At 39.1% G+C, this 13,944-nt stretch overlaps 1 protein-coding gene across 6 annotated transcripts in view; it reads right to left on the reverse strand.

Annotated features, from left to right (window-relative positions):
* The window catches only part of trpm7 (transient receptor potential cation channel, subfamily M, member 7), a gene marked incomplete at its 5' end in the record, with an annotated part of 53,742 nt that overhangs the window by 12,713 nt on the left and 27,085 nt on the right, over window positions 1-13,944 (reverse strand). For 3 of the 6 annotated variants that reach the window (XM_079446708.1, XM_079446710.1, XM_079446707.1), the window contains 10 exons: window positions 87-112; window positions 858-883; window positions 972-1,039; window positions 4,290-4,386; window positions 4,457-4,551; window positions 5,786-6,267; window positions 8,008-8,140; window positions 8,216-8,400; window positions 10,561-10,693; window positions 13,341-13,515. In XM_079446708.1, coding sequence (XP_079302834.1) covers window positions 87-112; window positions 858-883; window positions 972-1,039; window positions 4,290-4,386; window positions 4,457-4,551; window positions 5,786-6,267; window positions 8,008-8,140; window positions 8,216-8,400; window positions 10,561-10,693; window positions 13,341-13,515 — 1,420 coding nt within the window. Of the gene's footprint in view, window positions 1-86; window positions 113-857; window positions 884-939; window positions 1,040-4,289; window positions 4,387-4,456; window positions 4,552-5,785; window positions 6,268-8,007; window positions 8,141-8,215; window positions 8,401-8,531; window positions 9,590-10,560; window positions 10,694-13,340; window positions 13,516-13,944 lie in introns of those variants that run through there. The other 3 variants (XM_079446706.1, XM_079446705.1, XM_079446709.1) reach the window with 2 other exon arrangements.

A 13,944-nucleotide genomic window follows, 5' to 3' on the forward strand; every position in this document is an offset into this window, starting at 1 on the left:
CACACACAGACACACACACACACACACAGCAGTCAGACTAAAGCAGGATCAGTTCAGACAATCATTAGTTGTGATGAAACACTCACTGTTTGAGATATCGTCTCCTGGACTCCTGAACACCAGAGAAACAAACAAGAAAATCACTTATAAATAATAAATCTCACACACACACACACACACACACACACACACACGTTTATCTATATCAGTGAGCTCATCTCATACACTTGCAGTATTTGTATATCAGGTTAATGATATTTTCTATGATAATGATATGTCCCAACCCAAAATCCCCCCTCACATAAACCTGTTCAAAACTCTAGATTTATATTTATGCATTAGAAAGCAACTTGCATTGCACTTAAGATACACCGTTTTATCAGCTCATAAATGTAACCAACAATAAGGATACATTTTTTAAAATAAATAATCTTCCCATTGATGTATGGTTTGTTATGATAGGACAATATTTGTCTGAGATACAACTATTAGAAAATCTGGAATCTGAGGGAGCAAAAAAATCTAAATATTGAGAAAATCTCCTTTAAAGTTGTTCAAATTAAGTTCTTAGCAATGCATATTACTAATCAAAAATTAATTTACAGTAGGAAATTTACAAAATATCTTGATGGAACATGATCTTAATATCCTAATGATTTTTGTCATAAAAGAAAAATGTATAATTTTGACCCATACAATGTATTGTTGTCTATTGCTACAAATATACCTGTGTTACTTATGCTCCAGGCTCACAAATTCCCTGGGAATCGAACCCACGAGTACTAGTAAGTGCATCAATGTTTAATCATGAAAACAATCCCTTTATTTGTCGTCAACCTCAAAACACAGATACTCACAGTTTGCTGGATTGTGCTGATTTCCCCTGAGAATGAAAGACAGAGAGTTACGGCGAGTGTGAATGTTGTTTCTCTAAAACACTTTATGTTTGTGTCGTTGTGTGTTTGACTGACCAACAGCAGATCCTCATAATGAGAGACGTCCTCCAATGAAACACGAGTCCTCTCCTGCTTACTGAGCGCTGAAACACACAGAACGCTTTCACTTCACGATCCGATCTGATTCCAAAACCATTCTTGATCTAAGTTTTTTCCTAATTAATTCCTCTGCTGTGCACATACATCTTTACAACTTTACATTTTAACCAAAATTGCAGTTTCTATGCTTCTTGTTCATAGCTGGAAGCTCTGTATGTCAGTACTGCCATGAAATAGAGTGAATCTTCACTGGTTTCACGATTCAATTCAGTTACGATCATCATGTCAACGACTCAACTCAATATCACGCTGCGTCACAGTCTCAATTTTCAATATTACTGCACGTGGCTACATTTTCATATAAATTATATCATTTATTTTGTGCAAAATGTACTTTGTTTTTTTTAAAGATATATAAGCAGGCTACTTTTTGAAATAATTACTTATTTAAAATAAGTGTTTTTTAAGTAAACTGCATTCACACTAATGCACAGATCTATTTAGATTTATCAGATGTTTTGTTCTGCTCTGAAAACATAACTGACTGTGTTTACATCAATTTCGTATAAAAGTATTCGGAAACACAAGTGCATTTAACCGCAGCTGCGATCGAGCTTCAGGACAAACAAACACAAAGCACACATGAACTGCATTCCAAACGGCAAGGAATGAAAGCATATGTAAAGTAAAACAATGAAATAACGGTGAGTGGAAGCACACACAGTCAAGCAATGCACACGTGTTTCACAACGCAAATTCTGTGCAATGAAGCCGCCGCGATTGTCTCCAGCGCACACACGTCCCATATGCGGGGAAAAATAAAAAACAAGCTCAGAATCGATTCAGAATCGCGATGCATCAGTGAATGGATTTTTTTTCTCCCACCCCTAGTTTCAGGGTTCCTATACATTTTCCATTTCAAAATGCCATACTTTTCCAGACTCAAATTTCCATACCTCTCGGTAGATTTTCAGACCATATTTAACATAAATGGATCATAGAACATTATTTTCAGCTTTATATTTGGTATATAGTACAGTCATCTGTAAATGGCATTTCTCGTTTGGCTCTGTTCGAAGGCGGTCGCATTTTCTTCCCTCCCTCCTTCCTGAACTTCCCTGCTTGCTCTCTTGTATTGTCCTGTCCTCTTAAGAGACTCTCGCTGCACTATTTGCAAAACCGAAATTATGGATCTGATCAACTGGTCTCTAAATGCAATTGACACCATTTTCTCGACTAGGAAAGCGGGATCTGGAGAACCGGAATGTCCCGCTGGGACGTTTGCTGCTGGCTACACGATGGACGCATGGGAGGGATGGCGGGTCGTGTGTCTGGCGGCTCTCTCCGTGGAGGACATTGAAGACATCTTCTTATTCGGAACAATGATAACTGGGTTTCTGCTATTTGGATTAGGCGTTGCCCTAAATTATCAGAAAATTAAGGAGACGGGACTGGCTGTCCAAAACCTCTCACGGCTGCCCGTCATGATGGAAGCTGTAGGCAGAGCGGTCGCCTCGGAGACTGAGGCGATTAACCGCAATATGGATTCAATCACGGCTAAGCTCTCGGCTTTGGAAAGAAAAATCGACGGACATGGAGATCAGAATGGACAATGAGAATAGCTGTGAAACTGGAAGACAGCTGTTCGCACTAAGACAAAACAATCTTATCTCTTTCCGGCTTCCCACAACAGATCGGCTTGGCAAGGCCGCTCTGGTATCAACTCTCCGGTGAATACTGCAGGGAGACGCTCTTTCTTCCATTCCCTCCTCCCAAAAACACCTTGTTATTGTCGGGCGCTTGTGCTCTGTCCAAGGTCGTTTCCATGGCAATTGCTATGTCGCATCACGACCTGCGAACTGTGTCGACTGGTTTGGAGTGCTGGCGAAACGGATTTCAAGGCATACGAACTCACAAGAACTTACACATACACACACTCATACACCTCCCTACCCCCATCCCACGCCTTCGTCGCTTCATCCTGTCAGGTGTTAACGGGTCCGTGGGTTTGCGCTGTAATGGCTGCTGGCCGGATGGCTGTTTCGTCTGAACTAGGATTACTATGCAAGTTATGTTTCTGTGTTGACTGTGCTTTATGCTGAGGTTTTTTGTCTGTTCTCTCACTGCACCCTCTTCCAAGGACGTAGTGGGAAGACACTTTTTTTCTCCTCTCTTTCCTCATGTTATGCTGTATCTCTTCTTCTCTATTGCATTTCGTTGCCTTGTACCTACATGTGCAATGACAATAAATTGAATCCAATCCAATCCAAATGTTTTTATTTTTCTACACAGAGTCCCTAAAATAAAAAATAATAAATAAATAAAAAATACAGACTTTTGCATGCACACAAGAAACTTTTTTGTGCCCTCGAGAAACTATTCACATGTGCATGATAATGTTTTGCATGCTTACGCATTACAATTTCTAGTTTTATATAACCCATTTCTTTTGTGCATCACTGCCATCTTACTATGAATAAAATGTTTGCATGCCATGGATGCACATGAATTAGAGATCTACCAGCTCAAAATGTTGCTTTTCTTACAGTAGTACCTCTAAATATCAAGGCCTAATGTTCAATTCAACACATCGTCGTCTGTGATGGTGGAGAAACCATGACATGAAATATATGGGCTAATAGTAGAACATTTGCCAAGTTCAAGGGTCTATAAAAAAGACTGGTACTGTAAAAAAGTGTTTAAGATTTGTCTTTCTTTGGGGCAGTGTGCATTGTATATATGCCAAGTTTAATATTTTCTTGTGTGTACACAAAATCTGTATATATTTTTATCTTTGCAAAGGTCCTTGAGGCTAATTAATACGGTGCTAAAAGTATAGGGAGAAGAAACCCAATATGCATGAAAAAATTAACCTTGAATTCATTCAATCATATTTGACAATCACTAAACAGCTGCCACGAAAACACACGTCTTGCACGATAAATTTATTTTCATTAAATTCTTAATTTTCTATTATAAAAAAAAAAATAGGGGCAAAAGTCTGGAAACAAATATTTTTCCGTACGCTGCTTTCTCTTTTCCCACACGTTTCGAGGCCTGGAAAATACTTCCATGGAATAGTATGGAAGTAAAAGTATGGAATATATTTCCATACCTTTCCAAACCCAGTAGGAACCCTGTAAAGTTTTAACATGACTAAATCAAGAGAAGAGTGTGTGTAACTGCGTTCAGTCGCCAGCAGGCAGCGTTTGTGCTCATGATGTTGTTAAGAACTGCTGAATCAGGGTTAATGTTTAAAGCGTTGTGTTGCATAATGCTGCTGTTTACACTCACTGGAGTCTGGATGCAGGAACGAAGGGTTTCTGTCGAACTCAGTGAAACCGGCGTACGAGTTCACCGTCCGCATGTGACCCTGCACTGCCGCCGCCGCCTGCAGAAACACACACCAGATTGAGCCAAAGCGGAGAAACATCATCATTAACATTCAGAAAACTACTCACCACATCGCGAGCCTTTCTGGAGGGCCTCAACTGCCGGCCGCTCACAGCAACCTCTTTAGGGAACGACCTCTGACCCTCAGGATCATCCTTGTGACCTTCGGAGAAAAATGTGTTCAAAGCATTACAGGCCAAACCACACTGACATTTACACTGGCACAAAATCTGATTTTTTGCTCACATCTGACACAGATCGGAATTTGTTGCACAGGTGTAAACACAAACATCTGCACAAGATCCAATTTTTTCACATCCGATCTGGGCCACTTCTACATGTGGATTTTACTTGGATGCATATCTGGACATCTGACCTACAGTCAAACCAAAAATGATTCAGACACCAGATATAATTTTTGATATTTTTTAAGTAGTGGGTGCAGGACACTATAGTTCATTTATGTAAGTGAGGATAGCAAAATAAAGTAAACTGACGCATTACACCCAAAAATTCTTCATACAGTGGACTACCAGTAAAAATTTGTGAGCAAAAAGTATTCAGACACTTTGAGCTGATCATGTTTTGCTGAAGTGTTTTTCTTTAATTGCTAATGTGATGTTTTTCCACCACGGACTGAACTAAATGAAGCATTGCTTGGTAATTAGTTGAGCTAAACTGGTTTTATCTAATTATGTTCTTAACTTTAACAGCTGACAGCTATTCAACACAATTCATTACATACCTTTCTATCAAAGTTATCTGACATCATCAAGATCAATTTGTTCTGACGCAGTTTAAGTGTGTAAACAGGCAGTCAAAAGATCGGATCTGTGCAGTGTAAGTGCAGCCTTAGTCACATTCATCAGTGGATTACAGTCACCCAGTTAAACACTTCCCTCCAATGACACTGAGATTTAATAACCCGTCACTAACCAAACCCTTAACCAGCACCAGCCCGGGTTAGTTTAGTCTACCGGACACACACAGCACTGTATTCACTCCCAAGGAACATTTAGTAAAAAGCAACTGGTTGAGATGAAACCACCGCCAGAGGTCACCCGTCTCACCCTCCCTAACACACACAGGGGCATGCGGATGGGGTGAGGGTCAAGGGTCACTGTTAGGCCAGCGGTGGACCGAAGCCAAACCTCCGCTCCTCTGCATGAGTCTGTTCAGCGCGCGTCTGCAGCGGCCGTCTCTCCGGAAGCGCAGAGGGCCCCGGGGCCCGAGGGAGGGGGCCAGAGGCAGGGGTGTGTTTCTCTCGGGCGGGTCGTCTTCGTCGTCAGCAAAGGCGTGATTGACATATCCCTCGCGCTCAGGCTCCCTCACAAACACCACTAGGGGGCCTCCATCACTCCTCTCATAAACACCCTCCTCTTCCTCCTCATACTCACCCACGAAGGCCCCGAACTCCACTGCGAAATGTGACGGCTCCGTGTGCGTGTCGGTGAGCTGCGACGGCGTGCTGACAAAGAACGTGGCTGGGGCCGGATCCGACCTCGATCCGACCTCAGGGCTCAGAGGAAGCTCCGCCCCCTGTAACGCTTGGTCCTTGGCTCCGCCCCCAAAGAGAGACTCCGCTATGCTGGCGGTGGGAGGCAGGAATCCCACGCTGCACCGCACCAGTGCGCTCGACTTCGAGTGTCCCGTGACATCAGGCCCTAGGTTCTTAGAGACACTAAGTTCACGCGTGATCTGGTTGTGCACTTTGCTAGCCTCGGACGCTCGCTGCGCCGTTAGCGCCTTTAGCGTGTCCACCGTGAGCGCCGACAGATCCTGCAGGTGTCCGATTTGAGAATCCAGCGTGTGCAAAGAGCGCTTGATGAAGTTCACCTTATTTCCGACCTCCTTCAGCTGCACACACATCGTTTCCACCCTAAAACAAACAAACATAGTTAACTCTTTCCCTGTCAAACACAGAATTTTCAGTGTTCTCTGTGTTGTACGCTAGGGGGCGCTATTACGCATCTCCCTAATGAGTCTAGAAAGTGCCGATCAAAACACAGACCAAGACGACGCAGAACGAGCGATCTCATATGGAAGCATATGCATATGAAAAATAATGCGATCGTCAACACTAACCGCATACAACAAAATATTCTGGTCACCATTAAATTTGACTGAAAATCAGCAAAAATGCTGGCGGTGGCTGGCAACATTTTTCAACAACGCTGGCGGGGAAAGAGTTCAAATCAAATCTCATTTGTATAACACTTTTCACTAAGGCTGCACAATAAATCTAAATGAAATTGCAATCGATATTAGGCAAAATCTGTGTTTGCAATGCGCATCTTGCCAGTAAAGCACGGTTCTGTGATCAGTAGTAAATCTTCATCCAAAGGCCAGAGAAACTCCAAATACATCCCGCAGAAGAAATCCAAGCAATCCCTATAGCAGTAGCTGAATAAACAGAAGTTTTAACAGCTTTCATTGATTCAACATGACTAATAAACACGAATACGACAATATATGGATTATCTGAGTAGTTCGCATTATAATAAAGTATATAATAATGCAATGCTAATCAATATAGCCTTTATCACTGCTTAGGATACTATAAAATGTGTTGCGTGCCTTATTCTGTGTAAGAAGCCACATCATCTCACAGAAGGATGTATTTCAAACACTGACGTTATGAATGAGTTTGGAGTAAAAACGTAATTAAATGTGGTATTTTCACGTGCTTTCAGATGGAGCAGCATTTACTACACAGAGCCGTAGATCACTGAGAAGCTACACAAACGATTATATCGTCTGCAATTTGTTTGCATAGCTTGTCAGTGAACTATGGCTCTGTGTAGTAAATGCTGCTCCATCTGAAAGCATGTGATGGAGATTTACTACTGATTACAGAACCGGCTTTACTGACGTGATGTGCATGACTATCGCATGCGATTTATCGTGCAGCCCTACATTCACCAATCATATGGTTTCAAAGCAGCTTTACAGAAAGTACAGCGGTGGCCAAAATGATTAGATCACTAGTATTTTCAGAAGGGTTTTAAGTCAGTTGTTTCTATCTTCTGCTGTAGTGTGTCAGCAGGAAATATCGGTTTACATTTCCAAACATTCATTTTGCCATTAATTGTAATAATCCAGTGAGATTTTTGTGCTCCACACAGAGATCTGATCTGATCATCATCCAGTCTGTCTGAACAAACTGAGACAGACTAAATCCAGAAGAACTGTCTCCAAGACGCTTCAAGAAAGCTGCCTGCAAAGCAACAGTACTGTTAAAAGTTTTAGGCACTTGTGTAAAAATGCTGTCAAAAATAATGTCATAAATAGATTTTCTTTATCAATGAACTTCTATTGACTAAATTAAATCAACATTTGGTGTGAGCATCCTTTGTGTTTTAAGCAGCTTTTGCCCTCTGTGCACTTGAGGATTTATAATGGAACAAATAAGCCCTAATATTAATTAGATAGTATTACTAGCCTCATAATAATAATAATAATAATCATAATCGCCTTACCATCGTCAAAGGCATCAGTCACAGGCGATATCTCTGACTATCATCGATACACGATACTATCATTTATCAGCACAACCCTATTTTGGACCCAGATGCATGAGCATGTCATTCATCACATCATTCTTACGCGGGACTCGTACCTGTCAGACGTGAGTCTGATTCTCTCTTCACTCCCCGAGTGAAACTGATCGTCTTTCTCATGGAAGTACGTCTCCACACACTGCTCCTCGAAATCATGCAGCTTCTTCTGGTCCTCCTCGGTCAAGAAGAGCTCTGAAAAACAGCAGGACAGTCAAAGCGCTGACAGAGCCAAGCAGAAGCGTCTGCACGAGTGGAGAGGTGCGTTACTTGGTCCGTAGGCGCTGCTGTCCTTCTTCCTCTTCCTGCAGATGGACGACAGCACAGACGCCACATGGCTGAACAGAATCAGCGGCGGCGGAAGGACGGGCTTGTCGTGGTACGCCATGATGAAGTGGTAACGCTGGTATTTCCACACCAGGTTGGATATGGACTTCACCTGCATGTAGACGTTACTGTGGAGAGTAGTAGTATATATTCATTTAATGCCATGTAGTGTTAAATTTGTTAACGAAAACTACAACCTGAATTCCGAAAATGTTGGGACGTTTTTCAAATTTGAATAAAATGAAAACTAAAAGACTTTCAAATCACAAGAGTCAATATTTTATTCACAATAGAACATAGAACATAAATGTTTAAACGGAGAAATTGTACACTTTTATCCACTAAATGAGCTCATTTCAAATTTGATGCCTGCTATAGGTCTCAAAAAAGTTGGCACGGGGGCAACAAAGGGCTGAAAAAGCAAGAAATTTTGAAAAGATTCAGCTGGGAGAACATCTAGCAACTAATTAAGTTAATTGACATCAGTTCTGTAACATGATTAGCTATAAAAGGGATGTCTTAGAGAGGCAGAGTCTCTCAGAAGTAAAGATGAGCAGAGGCTTTCAAATCTGTGAAAGAGTGCGTAAAAAGATTGTGGAATATTTTAAAAACAACAAAAAAAAATTATCATCATCTACAGTGCACAACATCATCAAAAGATTCAGAGAAACTGGAGAAATCTCTGTGCGTAAGGGACAAGGCCGAAGACCTTTGTTGGATGCCCGTGGTCTTCGGGCCCTCAGACGACACTGGATCACTCATCGGCATGATTCTGTCATTGACATTACTAAATGGGCCCAGGAATACTTCCAGAAACCACTGTTGGTAAACACAATCCACCGTGCCATCTGCTGATGCCAACTAAAGCGCTATCATGCAAAAAGGAAGCAATATGCAAAAAGGAAGCAAAAAAAAGGAAGCCCCTGTGGTCCAAAGCTCAATTCAAATGGACTGTTTCAAAGTGGAAAGTGTTCTATGGTCAGACGAGTCCAAATTTGACATTCTTGTTGGAAATCACGGACGCCATGTCCTCGGGGTTAAAGAGAAGGGAGACCTTCCAGTGTGTTATCAGCGTTCAGTTCAAAAGCCAGCATCTCTGATGGTATGGGAGTGCATAAGTGCATACGGTATGGGCAGCTTGCATGTTTTGGAAGGCACTATGAATGCTGAAAGGTATATAAAGGTTTTAGAGCAACATATGCTCCCCTCCAGAAGACGTGTTACTATTGCTATTACGTGTTGCTATCACAACAGCATGGCTTCGTAGTAGAAGAGTCCAGGTGCTGAATTGGCCTGCCTGCAGTCCAGATCTTTAACCTATAGAGAACATTTGGCGCATCATTAAATGAAAAAGATGACCACGAACGCTTCAACAGCTGGAAACCTATATCAGGCATGAATGGGACCACATTCCAACACCAAAACTCCAGAAACTCATAACCTTGTCTTCAAACTGTTTTGAAAAGAAGAGGAGATGCTACACCATGGTAAACATCCCCCCGTCCCAACTATTTTGAGACCTGTAGTAGGCAAATTTGAAATGACCTCATTTTATACATAAAATTTTAAAATTTCTCAATTTAAACATTTATGTTATCGATGTTCTATTGTGAATAAAATATTGGCTCATGTGATTTGAAATTCTTTTAGTTTTCATTTTATTCAAAAAAAAAAAAAAAAACATCCCAACATTTCTGGAATTCGGGTTGTATGACAAAAAATGTTAATTGACCAGCTTTTTTCCCATGACTAAGACGAGATGACAATAAGGTCAATAAACGATAACTGACTATACCAACATGCAATTTCATTGACGAAAAAAGACGAGACTAAAACTAGACTGAAATGTTTAAACTTGCAGTCGACTAAAACTTAATAGGATAAGGTTGACTAAATATGATAAAAACTAACAAGGACATTTAACACGGGACTAAGACTAAAATTGAAAATAGCAGACAAAATGAACACAAATGTCATCTCAGCATCTTAGGCGATTTTCATGGCAAAAACAATAAAAAAAAAATACAAGTATAACAAATGCAATAAAAACTAGCAAACAAACAAACACGTTATATTACACAAGATTTTTACATTAACATATGATAAAAATTCTAAAACTTTTACTGGCAAAATTATACAAAACTAAGTGAGTTCACTTCATAAACGAGTTTTCTACATTCATTAAAAGCTGGACAGTCCAATAAAATAGGTTTCGTTACTATGGAGAAACGGCACGGTCATTCTGACCAGCACCACAGACACAGTGTGAAGGGGTATGGGTCACTCACTTGAAGAAGGCGATGAGCAGGTTCACCATGAGAATATACTGGACAAACAGATAGACGGCCTGCAGCAGCGGCGTCAACCACACACCCGTCGCACACAGCGCCTTAGCGTGATCCTCGCTCGAGTTCGCACACACTGCACAACACACACACACACACCAAAAACCAAAAACTATTCAGACACCAGATATAACTTTTGAAGTTAAAGTTTGAAGGTTTTTAGTTTGAAGTTTAACCCTCTGGGGTCGGCTGTCTCGCCAACGAGACAAGTCCTTTTTTTTTTTCTTAGTGCAAAAGACACTAAAAATACTCTGTTGATTTTGGTCACACAAATAAGTGTTATACATCAATCGAAACTGTGAAGTGTCTTTGTGGTTTTGGGAAAAAAAGAAAACAAACTGCACGCGCTCCTTGTCTTCTCAGTCTCCGCGAACTGCTTTTTGAAACACGTCACTAAAATTAACTGTATCTCAGCAAATACTCAACACAGAAACATGGGAGTTATATCTATAGAAAGCTTGAAGTGTCTACTTTTAAATGAAGTAAGTCTTATCGAAAACATTCTGTGACGTAATCCGTATGAAACCAACACAGTGTTTAGTCTTTCCCATCTAACTCATTATCACTAATGCAATCCTGCCCCCTTGCGGCTCGCGCCGTTCATATGTAAATAACCACGTGAGCCGCGTGCACGTGGACATGCCCAACATAAACAGACTCAGGAGGTCACCCATCGCAGCTACTGTTAAGATTCTGGAAGAAGACGCACTGAGTAAAGGCTGGATTTCCCTCAAAATATGAGCAAGAGTTCATCCAGAAGAGAAGATCGATCTGATGAGTAAGTAATGTTTCTTTTTTGCATTAGTTAACGTCTTGTGACAAACTTGAACACGTTTAGTTGGGCTTTTCCCAAATGACAACATGTTGAATGCTACGCATCTAAGAATGTTTAGAAGAATGTTTAATGTTCACAAATAGATTTAATAGCGTGCTAAACAATAATAATTAGTTTCTCAGATATAAAACATAATTTTTTATAGTACAAAGTACATCCTTTTATAGTACAAAGCATGAGTGAGTCTATGGCTACAGCATCATATCATAGGCTACTATAAAATCATACATACTAGGCTATATGATTACAAAATCATAGTTGTTTTTTTTCCCAAACTGTAATTCCAAACTACAATGTTTGAATTATAGGCATTTTATTGTATTTAAATTTATTACCGCGCGATGATGTTTTCATGCTCTATATAAAACAAAAGTAATATGAGAGTACATTGTAACATGATGAATGCTACGAGTCCAAGTATGTTTAGAACATGTTTATGATCAATAGCCTACACTGTTCAAAAATAGATTTTAATAACGTGCTAAACAATAATAATTAGTTTCTCAGATATAAAATGTTTTTTTTTTTGCTTTACGATAGTACAAAGCATGCGTGTGTCTATAAAACCTGTATATATATATATATATATATATATATATATATATATATATATATATATATATATATATATAATGTATGACAAACATGCAAAAAAATCAGGAAGGGGGCCAACACTTTTTCACACCACTGTGTGTGTGTGTATGTATGTATGTATATGTACACACATATATATATATATATATATATATATATATATATATATATATATATATATATATATATATATATATGCTCCTGATATTAACATGCTCACAAATGTTTGTTTTGGTTGTTTGTATTTTATTGAATCCGATACCTGAACCACAGATGAATCCTGATGACTTTCTTCAAACTGTTTTCCTCTAAGAGCGCTGTACCAACATCAGATGTTCAACTACATTGATATTCTATGGTAAAACAAGATCCTTGACTACTGATTATGTTTTTTTTCTTCTTGAATCCATGGAAAGAAGCAGAAACACTTAAATAACACACGTATATATCAGGTATGATTTGCTTGTTTCACTTGTTGAACAGAATCTGTTTCAGGAATGACTCCAAGTCTGTTCACATCTCTGTGGTTAGATCAGTGTTCACAATAATGTGTCTTTGACCTTCATTATGTATGTTTTGATTGTTTTTCCAAGAGTTTGGCTGTGTAATATTCATAAAGAAATAGAAGCTTATTTTTATAAACATTTTTCAGAATCAGAATCAGCTTTATTCACCAAGTGTGTGCAAGCACAGAATTTGTTGTGGTTTTTAGGAGCTCTTAGTACACATACATATATATATATGAGAACAGAAAAGAACAATTAGATAAGCTAGACTAAAGAAAAATAAATAAATACTAATAATAATGCTGTATATATATCTGGAACGGAAGATTTATGTACAGATTTGTGCATTATTTACTGTACAGCTGTATAAAAAATATGCACATGTACTGTATTTACATATTTTTAATTTCATTTCATTGTTTTCATGTAATGGTGTTTAAGCAGATCAAAATCTCATGACTGAAATCCAAGATTTTAAAGGCAGTCCAACAAACATCTGATGTAGGAATGCTTTTTACATCATATTTTTTCATGTTGGAGTGAGAATTTGAGGGTTTTAAAAGTGTTTGATTGATGGTGTGTAAATGTTATGAAACAAAAATAAATAATTGGGCTGGATTTTAGGTTAGAAGGTGTGAGCCGGACAGGTTTTGAGATTCACTGCAGGATAGAGAGATAATGCTAGTTACACCAACTTCTTCTGAAGCGCCATCCGTTAATTTGATAATGTAGGTGTGATCATGTGGTGAAGGGTTCAGTGCTCTGTGTGCGAGTCTCCAGGTGTTTACCGTCAATCTCGTACGCGTAAACTTCACCGTACATCATCCAGTACGGCTGGAACACCACATCTTTGGCCAAAGTCCACGAAGGTTCCTCGTTTGGGTACAGAATGGCTTTACGAGGAACCCCATAACTCAGCAGCACGACAGCCATAATGACCACGATGTAGAACATGTTGGCCACCTGCGGACGATCAGAGATGTTTCAGTCAAAATAAAAGCTTAAAGTGCAGCATGAATTGCACAGTGCAATTGTTTTATGGCTTCTTCTGTCATTATTGTTTCTATAATTATTCTATTCTGATTTGTTTGGCTTTCTAAAACACCAGCGTGAATGTAATTTAGACACAGTATACCACAAATAAAAATAGGGTTGAGTCCCCTTTAAAGTTCAGGTGCAAATCAATTCACTGACTTTTTTCTGACTTAAGGTTTCTTAAAAAAAAAAATTATATATATATATATATTTTTTTTTAAGAAACCATATATATATATATATATATATATATATATATATATATATATATATATATATATATATATATATATATATATATATATATATATATGCGCTGTATATATAAAAATATATAAATACATACATTTTATATAT

This window comes from Barbus barbus (genome assembly GCF_936440315.1).
Source record: "Barbus barbus genome assembly, chromosome: 22".
NCBI classification, from domain to species: domain Eukaryota; kingdom Metazoa; phylum Chordata; class Actinopteri; order Cypriniformes; family Cyprinidae; genus Barbus; species Barbus barbus.